The sequence below is a fragment of the Trichomonas vaginalis genome, chromosome IV (genome assembly GCF_026262505.1).
Source record: "Trichomonas vaginalis G3 chromosome IV, whole genome shotgun sequence".
NCBI classification, from domain to species: domain Eukaryota; phylum Parabasalia; order Trichomonadida; family Trichomonadidae; genus Trichomonas; species Trichomonas vaginalis.
In genome coordinates this window covers 20,164,771-20,184,484 of record NC_067206.1, presented here as the reverse complement: position 1 = coordinate 20,184,484, position 19,714 = coordinate 20,164,771, and the positions used below count along the sequence as shown (strand labels likewise).

Here is a 19,714-nt window from a genome sequence, read left to right as displayed (position 1 = left end):
AATAGTTGTACACAAACCTGTTGAGTACGAGTGTGAGTAAAAACATAAAAAAAGTGAAGTTAAAATGAGATGTTTACTGAATTGGTTGGATGTCGCCTTCTGAGGTTATGAAGAACGGCTGTCCAGAGTAGTGAAGTAGTGCTCTGAGAATTTGTGTAATTCGTGGAATTGGGCTCTCACGATATGGAAGTAGTATCCAAGGACGTTTCATGAAGAACTTCAAGAGGGCTTCTTTCTTCACATCCTTAATATCATCGAATGCAGTGCCTTCTGGAACTTGAATTGCAACACCTGTTTCAATTTCCAACTTTAAGACACTATTCTTGGACAACCAGAAGCCAATGGACTTGCTTGGTTTGCACTTGCTGAGATATTCCTTCACGGTTTCATTTACCTCAATTAGATAAATTGCTTCGTCTAAGGGGTCAAGCTCCATACTGAGTCAGTACAATATTGTACTTTTTCAAGACAATGTTGTACTTTTTCAAGACAATGTTGTACTTTTTCAAGACAATGTTGTACTTTTTCAAGACAATGTTGTACTTTTTCAAGACAATGTTGAACTTTTTCAGAACAATGTCTCTCAAATTTGAGTACAGCTGTACTTTTTCAGAACAAGTCTTGAACTTTTTCAGAACAATGTTGTACTTTTTCAAGACAATGTTGTACTTTTTCAAGACAATGTTGAACTTTTTCAGAACAATGTTGTACTTTTTCAAGACAATGTTGTACTTTTTCAAGACAATGTTGTACTTTTTCAAGACAATATTATATTGTTTCAGAACAAAGACGGTTAAGACACAAACGAATGTCCGACGTCCCACCTACTGAACCCGTTCCACAGCCAGAAGAACAGCATGCTCCAGCACCACAACAGGTTCCACCTCCACAAGGCTACCCACAGCAACCTCAGTTCCAACAAGGACCTCCGAATTACTACCAATTTCCACCTCAAGGTTACTACCCACCTCAAGGTTACTACCCACCACAAGGCTTTCCAAACTACCCTCCTCAACCCATGCCTTACTTCCCTAACCCTTGGATGTTCATGTCAAACCCTCCACCCCAATTCCAATCTCAATCCCAATCGAAGAGAGACCAAGAGTTCGAAGAAGGTCTGAACCGTTTACGCAAAGAGTATGCCACAGCCCCTATGGAAGACGACAGGCTTTCAGTCTCTTCCCTAAGGTCGACCGATTCGACTCGTACCACAGATTCGGTCAAAGACAGAGACGACTACCTCAAGCAGTCTGAGAGACTCTTCATCCTACAACCATTTACAGTTGGAGCTCTCAAGAACATGCGCAATTACGAAGGTCAGACACCAGCTGGAGACCGTAAAACAGACGTACTCGCAAGAGCAGTCCAACTGGTCAAGACAAAGACCGAGATAGTCGACTTCATTCTTGCAGCTTGCCCATACAAGTAAAAAAATAAACAATTACGAGTTAAACTTTTTACTCTTTCTTTTCTGAGTTGTTTAGAGCTGGTTTCTCTTGTAGGAACCTTTCGTACTCTTCCATGGTCATGTAATTGCGAATTTGGTACGCAATTCCAGGTTCGTTGTTTTTGAACCTTACGTATGTAACGCTTCCATCCTCCTCAGGGAAGTAAGCTGCTAACATCTGACCAAGTTTTCTCGGTGACTCGGAGCTCATAAAAATGTCACTTTTTAAACGTTAAGTTTTTAGTCTTATTTTACCCTTTGTTTACCCTTTGTTTACCCTTTGTTTGTCAAGGTAGTATTGGAGTGCAATTTCTCCAAATTCTCTGTGTCGGAGTTCTTCAGCATTTTCCAAGGTGTTCCTGGAGAACTCAAAGAAGTTGTCAAGAACATACTGCCATGCTGCTCTTCTGAGTTCGTCGGTATTTTGGAAGTGTTGCACCTTCGAGTCTTCGGACATGAAAAAATAACACTTTTTCTATTAAACCGTTTACAATTTGAATTTTGTTGCTGAATTCAGCAAAAATATAATTTAGGGTAGATGGGTATATCTAACCTCTTTTCTAACCTCTTTTCTAACCTCATGAATTTTCATGAATTTTATACAGAAAATGCTTGTTTTGAGGTCGAGCCACTTTTGGCTCCACCGTATTCTTTCAACCAAAACTCATGAATTCGGCAAAAATATATTTTAGGGTAGAAGGTTAGATATAACCTCTTTTCTAACCTCTTTTCTACCCTCTTGAATTTGTCATGAGTTTTCCCGAAATAAAAAATAAAGTTGGTTTTTTTAAAAAAATATTTTTTTATTTTTATTGTAAGAACATGTTAGCAACAACAGCACCAAACTCTTTAGTCATGAATCCAACATCTATGTTAGTAGAGATGAAAAACTTCATTCCTTCTTCATATACTTTCGAAACAGAAATCCAGAAGATAAAGCAGGAACTTTTAACAAGTAATTTAGACTGTAGTGCGAAAGATGAAACAAATGAACAGTATCTTTATGAAATGCAGGATATTATTGACCATTTACCTAAACTTCCTGAAATCCAACAACAAAAGCTTACTATTCCAGAATTCGATGAAATAGAAGTCAAAGCAACTGACTCAGTAGAAATAAAGAAGTTCATACGAAAGGTAAATTATGAGTTTCTTGGATTTCATTGCAACCACAAAGTCATGGACAAAGATTGCGATATGGTATATAAGAACATCTCTGACATATACAAATCTGGGGAGTTTAAGACCTACGACAACTTTGTTTCGTTAGTTGCAAAATGTGTATGGCAGATAAGAGATAAAGATAGAAGAGGTAAGGTATGGAATGAACAGATAAAACCCGCAACTTTTGAGTTAAAGAGAGCAATTGACGCCTTAGTCATACTAGCAGGTAAGATTTCAATGTACAATGCTAAAATGAACCCACAATGTTCAAAATGTAAAGCAGCAATGAGGAAATATAACTACTCCGTCAAAGAGATAGAACGTATGCGAAACGACTATGCTGACTTAAAGAAAGAAGTAGAGAAACCAGCAGAAGATAAAATGGACATGTTGACATTTCTGAACAAAAACTATCCAACAGCTGACGATTTCCTTCTATCTGATGTCAAGAAGAAATATAAAGAAACATTCGGCATAGTTAAAACATTCGATGTACTGACAGAAGAAATAGAAGCTACGAAATTGTTTAGAATTTCACGAATTCACAATGTTTACCATGTAAAACGGTTATAAAATAACTGGGGTAGAAAAGAGGGTAGAAAAGAGGGTATATCTAACCTTCTACCCTAAAATATATTTTTGCTGAATTCCGTATGAAAATTCATGAGTAAAATAATTTTTAGGGCATGTGTCAAACCGTTGAGTTTTCACAAAATTTTAAAAATAACGTTTACCATGTAAAACGCTTATAAAATAACTGGGGTAGAAAAGAGGGTAGAAAAGAGGGTATATCTAACCTTCTACCCTAAACATTATTTTTATTGACTTTTTACAATTTGAACTTTGTTCGCGTAGATATGAATTCTGAAAGAAGTATGAGGGTCTTGTATGACTTTGTACTTCTCCCATAGTTCATGTCTGTCAAACTTACCTGCCATGGACTCTTTCATAAGTTCCATGAAATCGTCTTCGGACAATCCAGGGAAAAGTATGATATCAGTAAGTATTCTCTTTACATCCTTACTTAAACTCTTTGCTGTCTGTACACAAATGACAACTGAGATGTTAAAGTGTCTGAGCTTCTTAAGAATTCGACACATATCTTGTTCTCTGTTCTTTAACAAAGGATGAGAAGCAAAGTCATCTAAAATAAGAAGACATCTATGAGGGTAAGTCTTCCAATCGTAAGATTGCAATTTCTTCGAAATGTATTCTATCTCTTTCTGTTTGTTTCTGAAGTGTTTCTTCTCTAATATTCTCTGCATTTCCTCATTTGGGTCTTTAAACTTCGAATTGACATACTCATTTATAGCATTGTACTTCAAAACTCTTCTTTGGTACTTCTTTATCCAATCTAACAACTCAGAGTCTTTTATACATACTAACTTAGACTTTTTTATAATATCTTTGAACGAATTTACGGTTTGGTCAAATTGACCAGAAGTACTACAAATGACTACTAACTCATAGAATGGGTTCTTCTCATCTAGTTCTTGTTGTTGTGCAGCCATTTTAAGATAAGTGAAAGTCTTACCCGACCCAGGTGGTGCAATTAGACCTGTTATACCATTCTGAGCAAATAAGAACTTGTCATGTATGGGTTTTATCTGAGCATTTTCTAACTTCCTCTTGTTCTTGTTTAAAACATTCTCAAATTTCTTGTCAATGTCAGCAAACTTTTTTTCTAACATATTTTTAGAAAAATTAAAAATTTTATCTTTTAGAAAATGTCTAGCGATTTCGCTATCTATATTCGAGACAAACTTTTTGACAGCAAAACATCTGTCGACCATAAAATCTTACATAGTGTAAACAAGAAAGGTGAATTTGTTCTAAAGTTCTGTTTCTGGGAATATGACAAGAACCATAAAACATTACAAAGAGCAGTCTTAAAATTTGTCAATGACAGACTTGTTGACAGAGATGACGCCGATTGGAAAGATGAAGTCCAACAAAAGTTCTTAGAATGCAAAGAAGACACATGCGCTGTTCTTGAAGATGAAATAGAAAACAGAATAGAAGAGCTATTAAAGGACAAAGAACTTTTACAGAAATATGGTTCGGAGAAATTTGACATAACTCCACCAGAAAAGAAGAAAGAAGAAAGAAAGAAAAGAAAGAAAAGAAAGTAGAAGAAGAGAAGAAAGAACCTGAACCAATTCCAGAGAAAAAGAAATTTGACATGTAAAAATAAAATTTTATTTTTAGAACATTTCTGGGTCAATGTCAATGTTCTCTTCCTCTTTCGGAGCAAACACTGGCTTAGACTCTAAAATCTTTTTACCCAATTTACCTTGAACTTCAACTATCTTAGACTCATAATATTCATAGTCGTCTGCTTTCTTTGGTTCATAAGGTATAACAAGTTTGTATGCTTTACCTTCTTCGAGTTTTGAGAACTTTCTGTCAAAATTTTCTTTGACTGCTAACAAACCTTCTATGTCTAAGTCTTCAAAAGTTGCACCACTTTTTCTAACAACAGCAAACTTAACTGGTGCAATGTTCCAAATTTTGTCAAATGTAGACTTTTCAAAATTGTAGAAGTAAACATTCAAATATGCGAATGGGTCTAGTTCTTCTTTAAGTCCTGTCATGTACTTATTTACTGAAATATATTTCGTCATCTTTTCTATCGGATAAAAAAATACTGTTTTTAAAATTTACTCATAAAAATTTTTCTTTGTATATACGCCGTTCTGTACGTCTAAAAGATTTTTGACATTTGCCAAGAATGTTCGTTTAGACGCTGTCATATAACCATACTCTTGACAATACTGTTTATATTCATCGTACAATGACCTTTCATCTAAACACTCAAAGTTAGTCTCATCTATAAACAGTTCATATACACTCTTGTTTGCTTCTAACAATGTTTGTCTTTCTTCGGTATATGGAATTTGTCTTGGATTGAACTTAGAAATATCTAATGTCATAAAGTATGAGAACAAGTGGTTGTAAAAGTCAGATGTCAAAGTTTCTGCTAAGTCGTCAAAATATTCTGTATCTTGCATATGAGAATCTGACGTTCTGACAACTACATATCTTCTGTCAGAACTTTCTAACTTCATCGGAACAGCATTGTTTGAAACCATAATGAAGTTTGCAACATTTTCACAAACTCTTTGGTCTTTATATTTTCTTTCAACAACTCCAACTTTGTCTGTTATAAGACTCTTCAAAGCATCTGAGTTCAAAACTTTTGTTGTATCTATACTTTGAAGTTCGTTACATACTATAAGTTTCATATTCTCTATTGAAGAGTTAAATTTACCGCAGATGTTTTCTAAGTTTGTCATATTCGGATTCGAATAGCCCTCTAACAGTTTGCACAAAATATCTGTAAAGAAAGTATTCTTACCTGTTCCTTGTTTTCCAATTATAATGAGAGCAGTTTCATTTTTAGCACTTGGATGTTGTAAGATGTTTGCAAACCAACATAAGATATACTCATAGACTCTTTCGTTTCCATTGCATATAATTTCTTTGACATGGTCTAACCAAGCTTCTATAATATTTTCTTTCCATTCTACTTGTTCATATTTATATCCAGTGAAGATAGAATAGAAGTTTGGAGAAGGTGTATAGAACTTTATACCACGAACTGAAAAATCTTCTAACTTTGACAATAAGATATCCCAAGCATCTAACATCTTCATGCCAACTTGTACGACTTTTATTTTCTTAAGTTTCTGTCTACATTCTTGTTCTGAAACTATTGTTGCTCTTGGTTTGTTAAAGACAACATCCCATTCTTTCATAACATAACATTCTGGGGCAGAGTCGACATAAATGACTAAACGTTTCAAATTCTCGACTGCTTTGTTATAGTCTCGAAATGGACACATATTTCTGAACGCTTGGAAGTCATAAAAATCTGAAACGTCTATTCTGTACATTTTTATAAAATAAAAAAAAAATATTTTTTTATTCTTGACTTTGTTGTTGCATTTGTTCCATTTGTTGCATTTGTTGTTCTTGAGCTATTTGTTGTTGAAGTTGTTCTTGTAATACAATACTTTCACCAGTTGCATCTTCCAATTCGAAACTTTCTGCCGTCATTGACAAATACATAGGACATAAAAGTTTTACAGGAACAAAGTTTGCGTCAACTAATGTCAAGTTATACTTGCCAAAGTGTTTGAGTTCACTAAAGGTTGAAAATTCTGCATTCGAATGAACAATAGGCAAACCAGCAGAGAAAGTGTTGTTTATACGCATAAGTATCTTTTGGTCATAGTAGTTTCTGTCGACATTCGAATAGCACTTTGAACCTAAGTTTGAAACAATATATAAAATAGGTGTACTTAAAGTCAATGGAACAGACATTCCTTGTATGACACCTTTTCCTGTTATAGGAAATGTTGGTAGTAAAAACCAGATATAAGTTTTGTATTATAGCTCATATCGTTTATAGTAAACTCAGTCGGACATCCAAACATAATGAAACCTGCTCTAGTTGCAGCACATGTTACATCCGTCCTTAAAGTATTAAATAAGTCAACAAAACCTGTTGGTGGTATATCTGAGTAAGTATCTTCAAAGGAGTATTTTTTACCATTCACAACAATAAAATCTTCTGGTGTCAAAAGAGCAAAACAGGCTTTAGTCGTCATTGTGTTTAAGTTAGTTTACAATATCGTCCTTGAGGACTTTGTAAGTTTGTTGTTATAGAATTATATGACTCAGGGTTTTTTAGTCGTAATAGTATAAACACTATGTCTTCTGCCATTTACTTAGCAACTAAATTTTAATGAAATGTTGTGGTCGTCAAATATTTTTATGACGTCTGGGAAACTATATTTTAAGTTCAACGTTTCACCTCCTTTCATAACGTATATCTTGTCAATGACATTATATGAAACACCACAGCAAGCAATGTCGGGTTCTATTTCTTTGATGTTTATATCGTCTGCCTCTGTCAAAAGTTTCAATAGTTCTTTCAAAATTTCATGAGGTGCGATGACATATGAGTTCACTTTTACAGGGTTGTGTTCGACCAAGTTTAACATTATACCCAAAGCTTGACAAATCTTCTCCTGAGTTTTAAGTTTGTCTTTAAGTTGTTGGTAGTCGTTTCGAATATCTGCAACAGAACTTAAGTCTCTGCTAACTTCAGGGTATGTTGGTTGTTCTTTTACAGGAACAATTGTTATACCATCTTCGTCTTCGTATGGTTTCCCCACTTCAACATCTCTTTCTTTGACATTGACAACAACACTTTGACTGTTTGTTTGAGTTGGTGAATTTAACTTCACATCTGCCACCGCCATTAAACCTTTTGAAACACTTACGCTTCTATTTTTCGGAAATGACATTTTACTTAGAATAAAAAGATGGACGTATTTGAGTATCTCTTCGAATTGAAGCAAAACAAAGTTTACACACACAAACAATACAAGTTCATTGACAGAATAGTTCTTTATACAAACAATGGAAAATGTTATAGAATAGCAGTCTTTGCTGAACCAAAATATTTTCATAAAGCAAAGAAAGTTGGTATAACGAGATGGTGAAAGTTCTTGAAGCAGACAAAAATATAACAACAAAACTGACCGATATTTCTAAAGGTAAGTTTATAATACAATATTATATCAAAACTGGCGTACTGTCAATATTTGACGGAGAGAAGTCAGTTCAAGAACAACTTACTGACCTGCTGCCAAAATCTGCTCGATGGAAGCTGTCGTTATGCCAATCTGAGGAGCCCCAGCAGGTTTCATCGAACGAATTTTCAAAAAGAGCATCTTCCGTGAAAAGTGCTATTGGTTTTGTAAACTTCTTTGCTCTCAAGTTCATCTGGACCGTCTCTGTCACCAGTATATTGTATTTGAACTGTACCAACAGTTGAAATACCACCCATAAAGTCTTCTGAGTCAGCAAATGGAATGCCAAGCCAAAAGTTTGAACGGTCTCCATTTGTATATTGAGTTTTTGAGCTCCTGTATGAGTCCATACTTTCACATATGGCATAATAGAACTTTGCATTTCAGGGTTAATGGTTGTTGTGAAGTTGTTGTTAAAGTTCATAGCATCTAATGTCAAGTTGTATGACCTCATATCCTCAACTGTAGAATATTCTTCTCTTGGATAGTATTTGCCATCTATGTTTATATGGTATTTAATACCAGGGTTGTAGAAGCAAGAATAGTCATTTATAGTTCGTCTGAACAGTACAAACATAGTATCTGCATGTTTCATTGCAGTTGTTAAAGCAATATCTGTTCTTGCACCTGGGTCAGCACTTTGGTTTCCAACTTCACCTGCAAAGTCTTTGACAGATATTTGGTGTATAGGGAACATAAGTGGAACTGCAATATATTTGGCAGCTAAAGCATTTGAAATATCTGGGTCCAACATATAGACTGCAAGTCTGCTTTCTATTCTCTTGCATTCAAACTTTTCGCATGTGAACTTAACTGGGTCCCAAGCAGTTCCAGCAGCATTGAAGTAGTAGTTTACTTCAGTGTTGAGGTTTGAGAAACCAAAGTCTAAGTCAACTTTGTCTTTGCAAAATTCGGCGAATGACGTTTGATTTGCTCCCACTACTTCTGTAAGAGTGAATGGGTCTTGTGTTGGTGCAATGACTAAGTTATTTTTGCTTGGAGTAAGTTCGATAGAAATTTTTCCTGCCCAGTTTGGCAAGTATCTTAAAAACCTGAAGATGAGGAAAGATGACAAAGGAACTCTAAGTTTCAGTTTTACTTTGGTTACTGCTGCTGCAGTTTGTCCAGAAAGGTTAACATAAACTCCTGGAACGTTAGGGTCAAGTCTTCTTATTTTCTCAATAGTTGCATACTGGTCTGTTTGTTCTCTAGCTTGTGGTTGTACTGAGTTTCTCAAAGCGAACCATTCATAGTTTGCCCATGTTACTGTTTGAACTAAGTCAGAGTTAGAATATATCTTATATCCCATGAAAACTTCTGGAGCATATTGGTATCCGACATAGAAAATTCCATTGCAACCTTTCTTGTCAGACAACTTGGCAGAAGGTTTTATTTCAATGTCTTGTTCCACGTATAAGAAAGAGTTGTCAATAGAAATTATATGAAACCTGTCGCAAGCAATATCTACTGTTGTTGAAGAACCTTCTCCAAACTCACCTACGTTTCCATAAGAAACAGCAGTTGTATATTCGTAAGTTCCAGGAACTATTTCTGACCTTCTAATGGCATTGTCGCATTCGTTATACCATTCGGAAACATTTCCATTCATGGCATCCAAAACTGTTGGCGTTATATTCTGAGCGGCGTACATTTCATATGAGTAAAAATATAGAATAGTTGGATTTATATGTCATAATAGAACCCACTCCGACCAAGCTTTACTTTCTTCCTGACTGAGTTTTTAACTCTTCTTTTTCCTTCATTGCCCTCTGCTTGAAGTTGTTGCATCTTTGCATTATGTTCATCTAGTATGTTGCAAATTTCCCATGTCCTTTTTGCCTTTTGGCTCTGGTCGCCCATCTCAGGTAACCTATATCCTAGAAAGAGTTTGTCATAGTCTGTATTTGAGTCTTCGCGTATTGTTTGCATGACTCTTTCCTGAGTTTCTGGTTCAAGCTCTTCAAACAGTGCCTGTCCATATGGAATATGCTCGTTTCCAAATATATGTTTTTGTAGCCATTCTGGTTTTCTTTCCATGTTACCAACAATATCTTTTGTGAATGGGAAAGCTTTTACCCAATCTTTCAGTCTTGCGTCGTTTATTTCTGTAGTTGGTTTTATTTTGTCAAGGAACATGTTTTTCAATACTAACATTTCATTTGGTACTGTCCATTTGAGTTTTCTTAAATATTCATCCCTTCTCGGTTCATTGTCTGCAAAGTAAGTTTTTATGACATTTTGTAAACTTTCGTTTGCAAGGTCATGTACAATAGGTTCTCTTCCTTCGCTGTCCATAACTTTCTTTCTAAACTCTTCGCCAAATATACCATCTCTATGGTTCTGTGTAGTTCTTTGAGATAAATGTTCTAGAACGTCAGGTGTTATATTTCCATCAGCCATGTTCATTTCATACTGGTCCAAAATATCTGCATCTTTCATATCTTTCAATGGCATTAAAGCCGCGCTTAAAATACCAGCTATATCTGGTTCACCATTGACTTCCATTGCGTCTACAACTTCTTGGAATTGTGGTTGTAAGTTTATGAACCACCTATCTGGATTAGCTTTATGACCCCATCTCATTGTAGTTCCATCGTCTGCAGAAACAAAAGTAGGTTTGTTTCCATCTTGGTTAGGTTCTGAATGAACTTTAAACAATGTTTCATTTCTATATGTTTTCTTGAAATTTAACCTTTTATCTTCACCGAGTTCATCCGAAGATTGAACGTTAAATGCTCGTAAGTAAAAAGGGTTGTTGTATTTGTGTACATTTTTTTTCAGTTCTTCCATTCTATGCTGGATATTTTCATCTGATGTTGGAGTCTTTTGTATGTCGGCAAACATTTTTCGATATTCTTCTACTATGTCAGCCGAATTTTTTTTAGACTCTTGGAAATATTCCATATTCTCCGCATACTCTTGTTGAGGGTCAAGATTTTTCGGCTGTTCCAAATCTTCATCTAGTTCTGTGAAGTTAGTTTCCAAAGGAGTGACTTGTTCGTTTCCTTCAGGCTCTTCTAGCTGTTGTTGCTGAACTATTTCTTCCATGTCTGGTTGTATCTGAACTTCTTCCTGTGGAGTTTCTTGTACCTCATCTGCTGGCATTTCATATATTCCGAGACCGTTTTTAAAAAGTTCCCTATCTAAGTCATCCGGACTCATAAACCTTTCTTTTTTCGTTCCGTCTCTATTTTTTACGCGTTTCATGAAGAGAGTTGAATTATCATTTAGCTCTGACACCAAATATCTCGGAGTAAATTCATTCATGTCATTTGGATGATATGCTATTAAATCATATCCCTTAGCGAGCTTGTATTTTTCCAGGTTTGAAATTATATCCCATTTGGTGCTGAGCCATAAAGCTAAATAGGTTCGGGTCAGTATTTCCTTCCTTGAACTTTCTAATAGCTTCTTTATATCTGTCACTAAAGTCAAGAGTATCTGGGTAACCATACTCTTCCTTAAGCATTTTTAAGAATTCTTGGTTTCCTTGTTCTCTACTTCTTTTATGTCCTTGCTCTGTTTGTGCTGGTTGCTGTGCTGGTTGTTGTGTTGGTTGTTGTGTTGGTTTTGGTTGTTGTTGTGGTGCATGCCTGTGTCTATGTCCATGTGACGATGTAAATGTGTTAGGTAGTCCTGGTGCAGGTGCTTCTCTTGGAGGGTTTGGTGGTATATAAGTTCCACCAGCTGGCACATATGTTCCATCTGCAGCATAATGTCCTACCTGACTTTTCGTTTTTAAGAAAGCATTTACTAGGTCTGTTTTGGTCTGTTGTAACTCTTTTTCTTGACTTTCCACAACAGTTGCTCTAACGGCGTCATAGGCACTTTGAACTGCCTGTCTCGTTGCTGCATCTGTTATTTTCGTCATATTTTGTGCTACTTCTTTTAACTCTTTGTCGAAACCTTCAGACTTCAGTTTCTTTCCAGATGAGAAGTCGTTCACTAGTTTCACCTTACTATGAAGAGCTTCGAAGGCGTTCTTAAAGTCAGCATTTGTTAAAGCTTCATTTGAACTATCTTCATCCGCTTGTATTTTTGTCCTTATTGACCCTATGAGTTGGGCTGCTTTAGCGTTGGCTTGGGCATCTAACCAGTCATTGTTAGCTTTTATATATTCTGCGCTTTTCATTGCCTTTTGCATAGCCGCGTCGTTATTTTTACTTTCTTGTGCTAAGTTTCATACTGTACGGTTTGGTTTTGCAACTGTAAAAGTTTTTCTGCCTTTACATTTGCTTCAACTTCTTTTTTATACTCATCGCTATCCATATATGTCTTCAGGGCTTTTTGTTTTATCTCTTCATCTTTCAGTATTTTATATTGAGTAGTATGGTTTTTCAAATTTATGACATCTTGTTCCATTTTTGCTACTTCTGCTGCTTTTTCTGACACTTTTTTCGCATATTCCTCTGTACTTAGTTCTTTCAGTTGTTCTTCTTTCTTCTTTTTCTCTACGTTTAACTCATTGAGTTTCTTTGTGTGTCTGTCATATTCTAGTTTCTTTTCGTTTTCACTTATTTGCTTCTGTATGTCTATGCTTGACTTTTTGACATCTGTTATTTGATTTTTGAGTGAACTCAAATTCATTTGACTTTGAGGGTTATATGCTGTTCCGTCTGCAGCTCCACCATAGCCTGCCATTTTCGCTAAAAGTGCCGCTCTTAAACCTCCACTCTGTGCACCAACAACTCGGTTTAAAAGCATAGGATTGCTTGACATTTGTTGCAACATAGTGGGGTCATTCAGCATTTGTTGTTGCAACTGTTGTTGTGGTGTCAGTTTTACTATTGGATGTTTCAATGCTCTCTTCCTCTTACGTATATTCTTACGTAGCTTACGTGGCATTTTAAGTGAAGTTAAAAAGCGGTTTTTGACAGATGTTTATATGACACTTTTTGTTCAGCACAAAAAACTACTCGGTCAAAGTGTTGTCAGTTTTGTAAAATAACCGTCCTATCTCATTCTATAAGGGAAAAAGGCTTCTCAAAGTATACTTCCTTGGAACGCCTGTAACTTTTCCTGTAGCGACGATAGACCCTTACTTGTCTGGACAAAGCTGTACTATTTTGAGTGCTCTACAAAAAAGTCAACGGCGACGACTCTCAAAAACCGTTGTGTAAAAAGTTTTACCGTTGGACAAAAAAGTATGTATAGAAAACAAAAAACGTTTATAGTTCATTCAATATTTGAGATGGAACGGTTTGCCAACGGTAACTATTAAATAAAATAAAAAAATAGAGGGGGTTACCGTTGACGAAAACGGTTTATTTTAAACTTTTCTATGAGTAGTCCGAAAAAAACAGTTTATTTTTGTCTAATGGAAGCCAACATTAACAATTCTCAACCGCTAACCAAAGCCAAAGCCCCACAACCTCCAAGAACTGGCACAGCTGTTAGAATAACCGCCAAAAAGTCTAACAGCGAATTAAGAGAAATTCTTCAACAAATTTGCTCTAAATATCTCAAAGACGCCGAAGAAAACACACAACCAGATATATACAATACTCAGTTCTGTGAAGTTCTGAACAAAGCAATTGCTAGTTCAATTGAACTTACTAAGACAATTCCAAGTCCAATTGAGCTTAGCGATGTCTTAGTTCAGTATTTTCCAACATTTACTAAGCTTATAATGTTGAGAACTTTATACCAAGTTCGTCAAAATCTTCCTCGTAACATCCAACGGTCATTCGACAAGACAATTGCCGAATTCCAAGTCTTTAGTTACGGATATGACCAAGATGAATACATTGACGAGTTCGGAGACAACTGTACAAAATGGTTTGACTGCTATACGACTACACAATTTGAATTCGACTTTCTCGAATTCAACGCAGCAACCATTTATATCATTGCTCTTTACCTTTCCGAACAACAACAAGACCTCGCAGATGGAGATGTTGTTACTGTCGTCATGGAAACTCCTGAACAATTCGGAAAAAAGAAGTCTCTAATTGCCAAATTTGTTCCAGGACATCAGCTTTTCCAACGCACAGAAGTCTTCTGTATTCCTGGAACTAAGTTCTTTGTCAGGAGCGAACTCAAAGAAAGATATAATGTGTCATTCAATTACACATTATATAATGTCTTCGACCCAGAAGAAGACTTCTTCCCAGAAGCAATGGAGGAGGAAGAAGAGGAGGAGGAAATACAAGACTCAATCCAAGAAGAGTCCTCCGAATTCACACCAGAAGACTAACAATTTTCCGAATAAAAACCTCATTTTTTACTAAACATCTTCGGGGCTAGAAGGGGCGCAGCCCCTGGAAGCCCCACTACCTTTTTTTTTTTTTTTTTTTTTTTTTTTTTTTTTTCTTTATGTGATGCATATTTTCACGATCTGACAGCAGAAATCGAATCAGCGGAGCCAGAAGAATCAGATTACGTGTGGAAAATAGTTTTTGAACGCTTAGATAGGGCTAAAATGAGACTTTATGAGATGTGTTGTATAATTATAGTTTTTGCGATAATGTGTCATGAGATCAGAATATGAAGAGAGTAAATATGTATTATTGTCACAGGTTTATATGTGGGGATAGCTCGATAGAGTCTCTAAAAGAGATTAGTACGTGAGTAAGGCGATTTAATAAACAAAAGAAAGAAATAATTAAATTTTTTTTAACTTCGAAAAGATTGTATGAAAGTGTCTTTGATTGTAAGATACATTTAGATCGACAAGAGTGCACAATACACTCTTGTCGGTCAAACTTCCGCATTCAAGTTATGAATGCGGAAGATTGTCTCATTCTGGGAGACATGCAGTGACAATGTCTCCCGGAATGAGACATGCAGACCGACAAGAGTGCACAATACACTCTTGTCGGTCAAAGTTTTGCAATCACATTCTGATTGCAGAAGATTGTCTCATTCTGGGAGACATGCAGTGACAATGTCTCCCGGAATGAGACATGCAGACCGACAAGAGTGCACAATACACTCTTGTCGGTCGAAGTTTTGCAATCGCGTTGTGATTGCAAAAGATTGTGCTATTCCTGCATATTTCCTACGAGCCTGCTTCATAAAATTGAATCCTTCTATCCAAATTAAATGCGATTTCGCTAATCTTTCATCTAAAATCACTAATCAGAAGCATATTGCAAGTTAACTTGAACCGGCATGTTCCTCCTATCCTGTCTTTCAGTTCTTTCTATCAGCCATGGTTCACAAGGAGGAGAGCTTTGCGCACAATCAAACAGAAGATTGCGGCAGAGGAACCGGGAAGAGAGCAGCTTGAAGCGGTAAGCTGTTTTCAAGTCTTTAGTTAACAAACTTTAACAAAAGACATCTAAAAAATTTGAAATAATTGCAAAATAATGCCGTCAGGTAATGCGCACCTAAGGGAGGTGTTTTGCGGAAGCTGGGGTATCTTGGTGAGTACTCAGGAGGCCAAGAAGGGCACCCCAACCGACATTTTGCTGACGCATTGTGTAAGCAACCATTCTGATAACCGCTCAAACCGTCGGGACAAAATAATTTATGAAATTATAAGTCATCTTTCTAATACATATTTTTGGAAGGGCGTAAGATACGCCAACTTAAATATATTATTAAATATGAGAAAATCACTCAACAAAAAAACAATTCTTTCAAAAAGTTTAAAATTTATCTTTCTAATACATATTTTTGGAAGGGCATAAGATGCGCCAACTTAAATATATTATTAAATATGAGAAAATCGCTCAACAAAAAAACAATTCTTTCAAAAAGTTTGACATTGATCTTTCTAATACATATCCTATGGAAGGAGTTTACATTCACAAAATAAAAACCAGTTCAAAATCTTATTACTCCTTGAATTAAAATCATTTAATTTCAAATCCATTCCAAATCCTTAAATCTGTATTAAAATCATTTTGCCAACAACCAATACAATACAAATTACATTTCCATATATCTTCTTGTCCATTTTAATTTTTTATCTCATTTTATTTAATTTTATTTAAAGCATATAGACATCGAGATCCTTTACACATAGTTATATAAAAGTCAAATACATAATAAATTCTTAATTCTAGAGATATCTCAAAATCTCAATTTTTTAATTTAAAATACCTTTCATTTTTCACAGTACTATCACAACAAACAAGCCATTTACTAATTAACACATATAAGAAAAATATCAAATTACAAAACAACTTTCAATATCATTCGCATCGAATTCTATTTTTTCATAATTATCAACTACATGTTATTATATAATATATGTCGGCGCATATTCCACTCTATACAAGTGTCAGACACACTCACACAAAGCTGTGAGATTCATACCTCTATCAGTAGGACTTCTCAAATCAAGAACACATATGTTTCACTATCGTACATCTGTGTAGGATCTAATTAACCCTTTGGACTGGTACTTCAAAATTTGATAATTTGATAATTTCATGTGATATCATCATTTGCCTTTAAAACAACTGTGCGTTAAACTAGACACGTTTCTCTATCATAATGCAAAATATCAAAGTTTGGGAGACTCCCAAAGTGTCTGAAACTGATCATAAGGGTGAAAAACCGTTTTCCAGAAGTTGGGAACGTAGGGTAATTAAATTTTAAAAATCTCTTTATTTTCTTCAATTATACTTATAATTTTTGTTTTATTACTTCATATATCTGAACTTTTAATAAAATAGCAAAATTGAACTTAATCATAACAGACATGTTTTTTTTAAGGGTTGACCGACCTAAATTGAGAGGACGTAATCCTCCCGATTTTTTCATTTTCAGCCTTGGTAAAATACCCTCGAAAACTCAAAAAAATTGACTTGTGTCCATTTAAAAGGGTTCGTCGAGAGGTGTTAAATTATTGATTTTCAGGATCGTAACTCATAATTTTTTACAATCATATTAAAATTATGCGAGAAAACAAGCAAAAATATTCGTTATTTTAGTATCAAATACTACAAATCCTAGATTGCAATATATTTTAGCACGTAAAATTCCAAAATTTACCGTAATTGAATAAAATTTACAATAAACATCAATCCATTCTAGATTTTGCATATTGTTAATGATTTCCATACTATTTGTTTGCAGACTGTTCTATTGTTAACCGCGATTGTCTAAATCAATTTCATATAATTAAAATTTACAAATCCCATGCGATTATTATTTCTTGTCTGCAAAACACCTGTGCAACCTCTTTAAATGTAGTTGCTTCAAACTATTAAAATACCAAATTTATTTATTTTATTCCCAAGAATGAAATACATTGACTAGAATTCTCGCAGTAAGCGTTAGAAATATTGAGAAATATTGTGAAATAAATGTCTTGTTTACTAATTTGTTCGATTATTTTTAATATTTTTTTCCATTATGTTGAAAAATCAAAAGAATTTTTATTATTTTTAAATTACTAGGAGTATTAATGAAAATTTTAATCTCCTATTTTTATACAAAGAATGGAAACTGGATGGTGAATCATTAAATATCTGAAATTCTCGCGCATCAGCTTCGATATTATAACTCAGTTGTTAAAATCAATGCTAGCAAATATTTAGACACCAACTAAACTTGGTTCATTTCTGATGCATATTTCTTTTTTTACTTTTTTCCAATTGAAATCGTATTTTACAAAACAGTTTTTTGATGATAATTTCTACAAAAATAGAATTAACATTCATTTGTTAAGATAAACAATGTCAAATTTTTAAAAATTAACGAAATCGTTCGTATCTTTTCAAGAAGGTATGTCGGCGAAAAAAATTCGTATACCAAATCAAATAACATCATATGAAGATATTATTAATTGTACGTATTCCGATTTTTGAGCAACTTTAGAAATCGATTTCAAGATTTTGGCAATTTGATCATTTATTAAATTAGTACATATGTAATAAAATGATATTCAATTTTCCAAAATTGTATATAGTGCCAATAAATTTTACTGAAATAAATATAATGGGAATGATATAAAGTTTGTGACAAAATATTCATTTTTATACAAAGAATCTATTCATTTTTAAACAACTATTTGAATATACCATCTGTATTATTAGATATTGATCAGATTTCAATATCTGAATAATTCAGCTTGAATTACTATTCTATAAAATCTGTTACACATGGATATATGGTGTTAGGAATCAATATTTTGATTATAAGATTAATACAAAAAAACTTTGGGATATTATTCTCATTTTGCAAAACACTTCAATTTGGAACGGAATAAATATATATTCAGCAATAATTAATTCTTTTTGCCGTTTGTAATTCTAGCAACATTCCAAAATGGAGGAGTTTTTTAAAAATAAAGAAAATTTTTATAGAAAAAAATCATAACAAAAAAATTTATTTTCAAACTATCTTTTTCAAACCTTTAATCATCAAAAACACTAGAGATGCGAGTTTCCGAATTTTTTTAGCCCTGGGATGTCATAACCGCTGCGGTTTTGTAAAATTTGGGATAAATTTTGACAATCCATTTTTTGTGGGATGTACGTTTATATCAATTTGCTCGGCGTTTGCCGAGCTATTGTACAATCCTACTCGAATTCATTACGCAGCCCTGGTCACTCAAAGGCCAGGGCATACAATTACAAAATAGTAGAGTGAGACTCTTCTAATTTCTTCCAATCACAAGGAAGATCTTAGAAGAGCCTCACTCTACTCGAACACATTACGCAGCCCTGGTCACTCAAAGGCCAGGGCATACAATTACAAAATAGTAGAGTGAGACTCTTCTAATTTCTTCCAATCACAAGGAAGATCTTAGAAGAGCCTCACTCTACTCGAACACATTACGCAGCCCTGGTCACTCAAAGGCCAGGGCATACAATTACAAAATAGTAGAGTGAGACTCTTCTAATTTCTTCCAATCACAAGGAAGATCTTAGAAGAGCCTCACTCTACTCGAACACATTACGCAGCTCCTGCTCAACAATGAGCAGGTCTTACCACTTTGAGAGGCTTTCGTTCGAGTTCTGATGCAGATCCCAACGCGAGCGAGAGTCTCTCAAGCAAGCTTCTAATTCGTAGCTAGAGTTTCACTCTTATGAACTGGCAGCCAATTTGAGAGACTTTCGCTCGAGATCTAATGAAAAATCAGAACTCGGCCAAAAATTGCCCAAACAGGCTTGTAATTCGTAGCTATAGTATTGATCGTATGGATGTGTTGCCAATATGAGAGACTTTCGCTCGATGTCTGATATTGCATCAGACATCGAGCGAAAGTCACTCAAAACAGCTTAGACATGTCTATTTTGACGGCATTAAATGATTTCATAGGAAATGTCTCAGTTGTTAATTAAGTTCACGTGAGCTTTTATGAATGAAAATAAGTAAAAAAAAAAAGAATTTTCTCAAAAAAAATTGTGTACGCATTGAAATTTTTATCGATAAATTTAGATATGTCATCAATAATATAATATAATTTTAAATTCGTGGAGTACACTTGGGATAATTGAATATGGGCTACCCCATCCCAACCTCTCAAACTTCCTCTGAATTTGGACAAGGTATCCCAATCCCAAAGACCTATCTGAATAAAATGAAATAAGTATATTAT

The 19,714-nt window shown here is 34.7% G+C and overlaps 8 protein-coding genes and 3 pseudogenes across 11 annotated transcripts, besides 2 other annotated features; 4 read left to right on the top strand and 7 right to left on the bottom strand.

The window, feature by feature from the left end:
* Nucleotides 1-14,521: part of a mobile genetic element that runs on past the window's edge.
* On the top strand, nt 809-1,429 carry TVAGG3_0133800 (uncharacterized protein; the record flags this gene model as incomplete). Its single annotated transcript, XM_051224034.1, has 1 exon — nt 809-1,429. The coding sequence occupies one exon, from the start codon at nt 809-811 to the stop codon at nt 1,427-1,429; it is 621 nt and encodes a 206-aa protein (XP_051109020.1).
* Nucleotides 1,458-1,658, bottom strand: TVAGG3_0133790 (uncharacterized protein; the record flags this gene model as incomplete). Its single annotated transcript, XM_051224033.1, has 1 exon — nt 1,458-1,658. One exon carries the CDS (start codon nt 1,656-1,658, stop codon nt 1,458-1,460), a length of 201 nt encoding a protein of 66 aa, XP_051109019.1.
* On the top strand, nt 2,270-3,135 carry TVAGG3_0133780 (organellar and viral DNA polymerase type B; the record flags this gene model as incomplete). Its single annotated transcript, XM_051224032.1, has 1 exon — nt 2,270-3,135. A coding segment is annotated over one exon (866 nt), but the record flags the coding sequence as incomplete, so codon positions are not given.
* TVAGG3_0133770 (protein of unknown function, DUF4106 family) lies at nt 3,430-4,302 on the bottom strand (the record flags this gene model as incomplete). Its single annotated transcript, XM_051224031.1, has 1 exon — nt 3,430-4,302. The coding sequence occupies one exon, from the start codon at nt 4,300-4,302 to the stop codon at nt 3,430-3,432; it is 873 nt and encodes a 290-aa protein (XP_051109017.1).
* TVAGG3_0133760 lies at nt 4,339-4,799 on the top strand (annotated as a pseudogene). The gene has a single exon. A coding segment is annotated over exon 1 (461 nt).
* On the bottom strand, nt 4,816-5,235 carry TVAGG3_0133750 (protein of unknown function, DUF4108 family; the record flags this gene model as incomplete). Its single annotated transcript, XM_051224030.1, has 1 exon — nt 4,816-5,235. One exon carries the CDS (start codon nt 5,233-5,235, stop codon nt 4,816-4,818), a length of 420 nt encoding a protein of 139 aa, XP_051109016.1.
* On the bottom strand, nt 5,272-5,907 carry TVAGG3_0133740 (uncharacterized protein; the record flags this gene model as incomplete). The annotated part of the gene is made up of 1 exon (XM_051224029.1): nt 5,272-5,907. The coding sequence occupies one exon, from the start codon at nt 5,905-5,907 to the stop codon at nt 5,272-5,274; it is 636 nt and encodes a 211-aa protein (XP_051109015.1).
* TVAGG3_0133730 (protein of unknown function, DUF4106 family) lies at nt 7,345-7,881 on the bottom strand (the record flags this gene model as incomplete). The annotated part of the gene is made up of 1 exon (XM_051224028.1): nt 7,345-7,881. The coding sequence occupies one exon, from the start codon at nt 7,879-7,881 to the stop codon at nt 7,345-7,347; it is 537 nt and encodes a 178-aa protein (XP_051109014.1).
* Nucleotides 10,907-12,085, bottom strand: TVAGG3_0133720 (annotated as a pseudogene). The gene has a single exon. A coding segment is annotated over exon 1 (1,179 nt).
* Nucleotides 12,125-13,059, bottom strand: TVAGG3_0133710 (annotated as a pseudogene). Its single transcript has one exon. A coding segment is annotated over exon 1 (935 nt).
* TVAGG3_0133700 (uncharacterized protein) lies at nt 13,844-14,410 on the top strand (the record flags this gene model as incomplete). Its single annotated transcript, XM_001320533.1, has 1 exon — nt 13,844-14,410. The coding sequence occupies one exon, from the start codon at nt 13,844-13,846 to the stop codon at nt 14,408-14,410; it is 567 nt and encodes a 188-aa protein (XP_001320568.1).
* Nucleotides 14,420-14,521: a terminal%2Cinverted (terminal inverted repeat of Maverick-3 transposon ID:TVAGG3_0133690).
* Nucleotides 14,522-19,714: the final 5,193 nt, after the last annotated feature.